The 9,303-nt window shown below is 44.0% G+C and overlaps 1 protein-coding gene across 1 annotated transcript in view; it reads left to right on the forward strand.

The window, feature by feature from the left end:
- Positions 1-5,132: 5,132 nt before the first annotated feature.
- The window catches only part of ptchd1 (patched domain containing 1), an 11,514-nt gene continuing 7,343 nt past the window's right edge, over positions 5,133-9,303 (forward strand). Inside the window, exons 1-2 of the mRNA XM_012820204.2 lie at positions 5,133-5,481; positions 8,113-8,779. Coding sequence (XP_012675658.2) covers positions 5,134-5,481; positions 8,113-8,779 — 1,015 coding nt within the window. The 5' untranslated portion in view covers position 5,133. The remainder of the gene's footprint in view (positions 5,482-8,112; positions 8,780-9,303) is intronic.

Raw genomic sequence — 9,303 nt, forward strand, 5'->3', positions numbered from 1 at the left:
GGTAGTGGTAATTACCTATAAGGCTTTGAGGTCAATGCACTAGATCGGTGATGCAATGGCCCACGCAGATGATCGTCTCCACCCCTTTAGACATTTTGTTTTCACTTTACCAATATAATATATACAGTATACGTATATATATATACAGCACATACACGGTATATGGCAGACAGGGAGAGAGAAACTAAAATGTCTGAGCTTCAACACATTGATGCTTTTTCCACTTAACCACTCAACACGCTCTTTTCTGCTAGTATCACAGCTGGCCAGTGCAAGGGCCGCTGGGGGGGTGGAAACCCAGGCTGAGATTCAATACTAGTGGAAACCCAGGCTGAGATTCAATACTAGTGGAAACCCAGGCTGAGATTCAATACCAGTGGAAACCCAGGCTGAGATTCAATACCAGTGGAAACCCAGGCTGAGATTCAATACTAGTGGAAACCCAGGCTGAGATTCAATACTAGTGGAAACCCAGGCTGAGATTCAATACTAGTGGAAACCCAGGCTGAGATTCAATACTAGTGGAAACCCAGGCTGAGATTCAATACCAGTGGAAACCCAGGCTGAGATTCAATACTAGTGGAAACCCAGGCTGAGATTCAATACTAGTGGAAACCCAGGCTGAGATTCAATACTAGTGGAAACCCAGGCTGAGATTCAATACTAGTGGAAACCCAGGCTGAGATTCAATACTAGTGGAAACCCAGGCTGAGATTCAATACTAGTGGAAACCCAGGCTGAGATTCAATACTAGTGGAAACCCAGGCTGAGATTCAATACTAGAGAAACAAAACAACCAAAAAAACTATAGGGCCCAAGTACACACATGCATGTCATGACGTGTGTGTGTGTGTGTCTCTCTCTCTCTCTGTGTGTGTGTGTGTGTGTGTGTGTGTGTGTGTGTGTGTGTGTGTGTGTGTGTGTGTGTGTGTGTGTGTGTGTGTGTGTGTGTGTGTGTGTGTGTGTGTGTGTGTGTGTGTATGTGAATTAATATGTTTACAAGTGGAAGTCGTGAGAGATCTTGCGTGGCACACGCACACACCGCACACTCAGTTAGGGGAGAGGTTGCAGGATGAAGCCAGTCAACATACGTCCATTACACACCATCAACACACACATCCATTACACACATCCATTACACAACATCAACACACACACACAAACGTGCACAGACACCCACGCAGGCACACGCATACACACACTCATGCGTGCTCACACACACACACACACACACACACGTAAACACACACATGCACATACACACACACACAGAGTGTGACTCAATGGGTGTAGTTCTGTCCCTGCAGGGTCTCATCTATTGGCTCACAAACCCTTCAAGGTGAGAGAGAAAGAGCAGCACGAGAAAATGGGAGGCAGAGAGAAAGAGAGAGATATAGACAGGGAAGAGGAAAAGGTAAAAGAGGAAGACAGGAAGGAATAAGTGGTTTTTTTTTATTCCAAGACCTGCTAGATACGGCTGTGTGTGTGTGAGAGAGAGAAAGAGAGATTTTTTACTTTAAAAACCTCATTATTGAACCATCATATGGATCAAGGACACCTGAAGAGAGAGAGAGAGAGAGAGAGAAAAAGGCAGGGTGGTTGTAGACTCACTGACATGTGTGATACATCTCTTTTCCTCTCCGTTTGTGTCTTTTCCCTTATTCCAGTATTCTAGCGCCTTAAGGCACGGCTTCTGTCCTGACTTAGAGCACTGGAGGACCGTTACCATAAGACATGTTGCCACTGGGACTCACATTCATTCAAAGCACTGCACAAAAGCTCCAATAAGAACTGAAATGAATAGTTACCAGAAGTCCTGGTTGCTGTTTCCACAAGAATTGTGGACGATATGAAAATAAGGAACTGTTGGTGTGTTTGGGGAGTTGAATATTAAAGGGATGTTTTCACTCAACCATTTTAAGTGCTGTTATCACTTCTCCGATACTGTCTGAATTTCAGACCAGTGTCGCAGTAGCCTATACAATCCATCAACCAGCATTTTGATTTATTGTGTCGGAGAAAACGCACCCCCTACATCTCATTCAGCGATAGATCAGTGGTTAACCTGGGCTTTTTCATTCTTGACCTACTGTTTTGGTGTCTTGCGGCTTTTCAATTTTAGCCTATTTATCGTAACTTGTTTTGGTCTCTATGTTAATACCTGCTTGTTGCCTGTTTTTCACAAACATAGTACTCAATCCATTACTGTCATTTTCAGTGAGTTAACTCAAGCTCTTTATTCCTGAAATAGATTGCAAGAAATTAGTTCCTGGAACTAAAATTGTTCACATAAAAAAAGGTTCTTTAATGTGCTTAGGGGAGTCTTATGAGGACAAGAAGCCTTTAAAGCCTGTATCTAGTCTATTTTTGTATGAGTATGAATGGAAAGTGAAAAAATGAGCCAGATCACTCAGTGCTTTGTGCTCATCAGCATACATTGATTAAAAGGGCTCTGAGGAACTGTCTTGTGTAGCTGGGGAGAGGAATAGTTCTTTAGGGGGTTGTGTGAGAACCAAGCAGCACGTGGACAATGCAATCCCAGTGTGCAGATAACAAGCTGTCTGTCTCACTGTCTGCTCTTCCCCTCACTTTTTAATGCATACTCACATCCTTGCAACCCCCCCCCCCCCCCCCACACACACACACACACACACACACACACACACACACACACACACACACACACACACACACACACACATTCACAGACAGATACACACACACACACACACACACACACACACACAGGAGACAGAGGGGTGGGATTCACAAGCTTAGCACACGACAGCTATGTCTCCCATTAAGCATCCATGGTTTATGAAACTTGTAACCATGGGAACTAAAGCATATCACTGTCGAAGACTGATATGTGGCAAACCATGGAACGCACAAACACACACACACAAATACACACAGAGGCGTAACTGCCTGTCTGCCCAACAGGTCCAAAAAGTCTATGATTTCCTTAAAGGTTTTCTGGAAGCTTCTAATGCATAAACAGGTTCACTTTTGACAAATAAAATGACCCTCCTGCCTGCTAAGCCTCTGACACAGCATTGGGTTTCCATGGCAACAAAAGCACAGCATAAACAACAATATTCGATTTCAACCATTTTTTTTCTCCTCCCACTGTAAGTAGTGAGTGTCACATACAAACCAAAAACAACAGCAGGTGTTGTTCAATTATTTCAAAACTGAAGCATTACAATCTGACAAGACAAAAATAGAAGAGATATAGAGGGCAAGGCTCACGGCTCACATTTAGCATGCATGGCTAACTCTATGTCAAATGTCCTAGGCAACATATAGCCCAGAGTCAGTGTGACCGAGCCCCTGATCTGTCAGATGACCTGTCCTTGGGGGACTGTCTGGACAGAAGAGCCTCCAGCTAGGGTGGGGCAGCTGCAACTGCAGATACAAAGGATGAAGAGGCAAACAGACCAAATCAAAACCTTGCCTGAATGATTAATTAACAGTGATGAACAGCAATACACAATAAACTGACAGTGATGGATGAGATAACTGTAGGGAAGGTAGTCTGTGGTTGGCTGAAGCTAATGCTGTGAAATAGGATGTTAAACAAAAGGATAGCATCTTAACAACAGGGCAGCATGCTGTCAGTGGCTTACAGACAAGGGGGCAGACAAAATGACAAATCATCTATATCGTGAAAATTGAAATAACCAATAAACCTGATTAGTTATTGTCTATTTCCATAAACTAGGACATACAACTTGTGATTTTCAGCTATTATTACACTGGTTGGATAGATAGATAGATAGATTGATGGGAAACAGGGTAGATTTTGATTTCATAGAAAACAGGGATATAATTTGACAACAGAGAGGGGGAGAGTGAGTAAGTGAGTGTCTGTGTGTGTGTGTGAGAGAGAGAGAGAGAGAGAGAGAGAGAGAGAGGCACCTGCATTCCGCTGCCAGCCACGCATGTTCTTTGTGCATCACTAGACGCGCCGAGGAGAAGCACTGATTCTTCTTACTGAGTTCGTCGATAATACCCTACCGCACCTCCTCACAGAACCGGTGCTTCCCTCAACGACCCAACGATGAGCATCTCGCATCCAGTGGACATACTTAAGCGGATCCGGCAAAACCGACACTGACATCTCCCAAGCACGAGAGGCTAGACTTCCGTGGAAACAGCAGATACGCTAAGCCTCTGTTTACGACGACTGGTCAGGATGAATCCGCCCTTACAAGCTCTGGTTGTCCATTCAGACTGGACAGGACACTGGAGTTCACTACTGGCTTAATATGGGAGATATGAGATAGGCATAGCACTTTGAACCAAATGAAATACACAAAACTGTATTTATGTATTGACTGGGTAAAGGGATAGAGAGCTACTGGAGCTGAGAGGGGATGCTAAAATGTGTTGAATTTGAGCACCAGCTACAAGTTTCTGAATGCTTAGAAGACTATTGCGGAATCATTCAGTTATCAGGTTGGCTCTGTTCAAAATAATAACGGACATGATAACGAATACGTAAACTTCCCCGTGTAAGATTGTCTCTGTAATACTAACAGGAATCTTCACCTAAATACGATACATCAAAATATTTAGAGAGACTTTTCTCACAGTGTTTCAATGCCTTTAATTCAACGGGATTTGATGGCGAAATTCCATTTTCGAATTGACTGGTCTGCGCATGGAAATGCACTACTGTCTTTCATTCTCTCAGTGGTCTGCAACAGTTACGGAGAGTAAACATACAAAGGGATTATTAGTCGACATTAGAGGCTTTATGAAAGAATATGTCAGTAACATGACTTAGGTTCGTTGAATTATATTTTCCGACAACCTGCCCGCTTCTGACTCTCAAGAAACGTAAACCTTTGTGCGCGTCTAACCAACTAGTGACTGAGAACCATGCGTCTTGAAACCTTCAGAAATTCACTTTGACCAGTTATTCTTAGGAGAATTCATTAAGGGTCAATGATCTAACGAAGAAACACCTATAGTCTTGTTAAGTGATAACACAAATCTTCAGAAACCACTTCTCTCGCTCAACATGGATATCGATGCTCCGGAAACCTGATGGTGGTGGACGGTCGTTGGGAGAGGCTTGGATCCCGCAGATTCTTCCTAGCCCTCATACTGTGGATTCACTCTAGGATGTTGCGACAGGTGTTGCACGAAGGTCTCAGGACGTCTTTCCATAAATTGGGCCATTTTGTCGCCAATCACCCTGTCTTCTTTGCCTCTGCTCCGGTTCTCATCTCTATCTTGCTAGGCGCAAGTTTCAGCCGGTACCGCATTGAAGAAAACGTGGAGTACCTGTTAGCCCCCAAGCACAGTCTAGCGAAGATAGAGGGGAACTTGGTGGATAGTTTGTTTCCCGTAAACAGATCCAAACACACGTTGTATTCGGATCTGCAGACGCCAGGCAGATACGGTCGTGTCATCGTCACCTCACGCAGAGGGAGTATCCTAGACCCACACTACGTCGATTTAGTTCTTAAGGTATGAAAATGTTGAAATTGAGTGATGTAGGCGGAAATGTATGTGTGCGTGTCTTTTGCAATCACTAACTGTGCGTGTAATGGATGAGGCCTGTTCATCTCTTTTTTTTCTTTTTATTACACTGGGCGCGTAAAAACTATTCTCGAAAATTGGAAAAGACAGGAAATTACATTAATCTGCATCCCCCATTATGGAAACCTCACCTGGTGTTCCGTGGGCTATTATAATGAATCAGAGTAAATCTGCCGGCGAAAGATTATTTTCAATGGGCACAATCGATTTTAACTGCTATTGAAATGATTGACGGATTGGAACCATCAGGAAATTGCTTTGTTTGAAACGCCAATAGCTCATCACACGCCACATTAACCAGACTGGCCTATGTTAAATTACACTGTCATGTTTTTACTATGCTCACCGTTTTGCTCTCAATTTCGCAGTGATTTTTGAGCCTGTGTAGCCAACACAAACCTACAAAGGTGGCAAATCATGCACCTCAGTCTTAGCAGCTCTGTTAACTTCTTTAAAAAACAGTGTTCAAATCACTAACTGGAGTATTGCCATACAGTGGATCTGAAGCGTAAAATTCTGGTCTGGAGATGATTTCCTATGAGACACACCTATTCTCTTGACTGCATTGAGAATTTGGGATGCCTTAAAAAGTGAAACATACATGTGTGTGTGTGTCTACATGTGTGTGCCTACATATATATATATATGTATGTATATATATGTGTGTGTGTGTGGTGTGTTTGTGTGTCTGTGTGTGTGTGTGTCTGTATTTTTGTCTTGAGGGTTGCAGGAGAGTCCTCCTCCCATAGCTCTCGTTGGCTTTCCCATTTTTTATGTAAGATAAAAATGAAGTTGGAGCAGTGGCCGAGGCGACACTCTGCGGCCTACTTTCCCCGTTCCCCTCACACACCACACTCAAACACACCTTCCCCCAATACCTTGAGACATTTTAGAACCAAGATGAGGAACGAGCCTGACACCCCCCTTCAAAAGAGGCTTTAGAGTCAGAGGGAAGCAAGCATGGGTGAGCTTCAGAGAGTCAGTGTGAGACTCACCCATTTTATCCCTTCTCTAAGCGCATCTAAGTACATATACTATATGAAGTATGAAGTTCCTTTAGGCTAAGAAATGAATCAGCTCCACACAATAGTTCAAATATGCACAGTAAACCCCATTTTAATGAATGGCACAGACTCCTTTAGCACACAACTATTCTCCTTTGGACTAGCTTCTGTTATCGAAGTATGAACACTCATGAGAATGTTTCAACTATTTGGATTTTGCAGTTGGAACAGGACAGGACAGGAACAGGAGGTGCGCCTTTTTTTCCAAAATTGTCGAACCACACTGGTGCACTTCCACTGGTCTGCTCATATTAGGTCCCCTTGTTTAAATTCGGTTTTCTTTTTTTTGTTTATCAGTACACCCCATCTAGCCAATTTGTGTACCCACTGTCACTGCTAAATACTCACATATGTCATCTGAAAATCTGATGCACACCTAGACCCAAAAGCACAAGTCTTCTGCTAATGCCTGTGTAGGCGACTATGATTGCAACACTGGCATTTAGTTCTGAGCAAGGGGCAAGCATCTCCATTATCAGTTTGCTGAGATTTTTCAAAGGTAAGGTGCTAATGTGTGTGATTCACTCTACGCAGGTCTGCTGATAGATAATAGAACCGGAAGTCAAATTGTCTTCCCACTCAGTGAAGAACCTACATGCTTCCCTGTTGCTTGGCAACCGCAGACCTTTAGAAAATGATCCCCTTCTTGAGTCGAGTTTTTCTTTTTTCATTTCAGTTGCTATACAGTGAGTATTTGCACCTTATGGCAGACATGGCATGACGTATTCCACATTCACGCCATAACATTTCTGAACGATGCAAACAAGAACATCACTGTTTTTTATATGTATATATTTGGCACCATGGGACCACTTGCATTATGTACCTGGATGTATAGTCTTGGGCAAATTAATAGATATTTCCACAATTCAGATTTTTTTTAGTTTTCTTGTTTGCTCTCCGATCCGCACGGTCCCATATTCATTGTAGTTTACTATTAATTATATAAAAGCTGTTATTGATAAAAAAATAAAAAAGAAGCAAACGTTAAATTCTCTCTCTATTTTTTTGTTATATGCTGCAGGCAATTTTGTATAAATATTGCTTCACAAATTAATCAGTGAAGCTTTTTAGCTTAATTTTAGTTTTTCATACATTTTATGGTTTAGTGTTACAATGACCTATTTCATGATTTCTTGTTATAAATGAACCAGAAAAATACTGGGGCATTACTAAGAAACATATTTGCTCTATGCCTGAAAGAGTTAAATGCTTGTCATTCACACATTTATTTTTTTTGTCAATCAGAACGTATTTATTTTGTTTTATTTATTGTTTGTATCGAGTGATATGGCAACACCTATGGAAGGGTGTTTGGAGACATCTGGAGCTCCTCACTTACTCTCTTTAATTAGTCAATTTCTCATGAATTTCCTCTCGGAGATGAGCTCTCTCCCTGTGTCTTGCAGTACTAGTAGCCATCTCAGTCGTGTGATCTTGACCACCTCCCTCACCTTCCCCACTGTCCCCCTCTGTGTCCCTGTCTCTCCCACAGCTCCACCACACCGTCACCCAGCTCCAGGTCCCCATGCTGGGCTTCAACTACACCTTCAACCACCTCTGCCTGCTGGACGACGCCAAGAGCTGCATCGTGGACGACATTGTCCACGCGCTGACCGAGACGCAGACGGCCCGCGCCGCCAACCGCTCCGCCCCACCGCTGCGCTACCCAATCACGAGCTTGCGGGACGGCCGCGAGGCTTACATCGGGCACCAGCTGGGCGGCGTGCAGCCGTCGGCGGGCGGGCGGGACGGGGTGCGCGTGGCCCGCGCCCTCCAGCTCACCTACTACCTGCAGGCGGTGTCGCCGCTCAACGAGGTGGTGGCGGCGCGCTGGGAGGTGGCCTTCTGCGGGGAGCTGGAGCACTTCGGCCAGCAGCACCCCGAGCTGGCGCTCTACCCCTTCACCTCGTCCTCGCTGCAGCGGGACTTCCAGAGGACCAGCCGCGTGGCCGAGCGGCCGCTCCTCTTCAGCCTGGCCGTGTGCCTGGCGCTGGCCGTGCTGTGCTGCTCCATGCGGGACTGCGTCCGCACCAAGCCCTGGCTGGGCCTGCTCGCCCTGGTCACCATCAGCCTAGCCACGCTCACCTCCGCCGGCATTTTCAACCTCAGTGGGGGGAAATACAACTCCACCTACCTAGGCATCCCTTTCGTCATGCTAGGTGAGGTTCGGCGTGTTTACTTGTTTGACTTAAAGAGTAATATGTGGAAATATGCTTTGTTTATTCACAGGTTTTGACTCAACAACAGTGTTAGTAATGCCTTTCGAGGGTCTGTAAGAGAGGTCTCCACTCTTCTCACTATCATTCCACTCGTTTATGACGTAAATAAACATATAAACATCTCATTGATGAGACTGATAGTTTGTGCTCATCTCATGAATCATACATGGTGAAAAGCATTGAGTTTCAAACATTTTTCCTCAAATTTGTATGTCCACACACCTTTCACAGCTATTTAAATGCTGTCTCCTCACAGGCTCTGGTGATTACTCTGACATATTGTTAAACAAGTCAAATGCATTTATTCTTTCAGCAAACAGGCTGAATTGTACAAAAACATTTTAGAATTGAGATGACATAGAACACCATTGTGATTTGATCCATACTAATTATATGGTCTCTGTATGTGTGCACAGTGCCACATATTAACATACCAATGCCACAATTTGTAACAGCACTTAAGA

Source organism: Clupea harengus, chromosome 17 (assembly GCF_900700415.2).
Source record: "Clupea harengus chromosome 17, Ch_v2.0.2, whole genome shotgun sequence".
NCBI classification, from domain to species: domain Eukaryota; kingdom Metazoa; phylum Chordata; class Actinopteri; order Clupeiformes; family Clupeidae; genus Clupea; species Clupea harengus.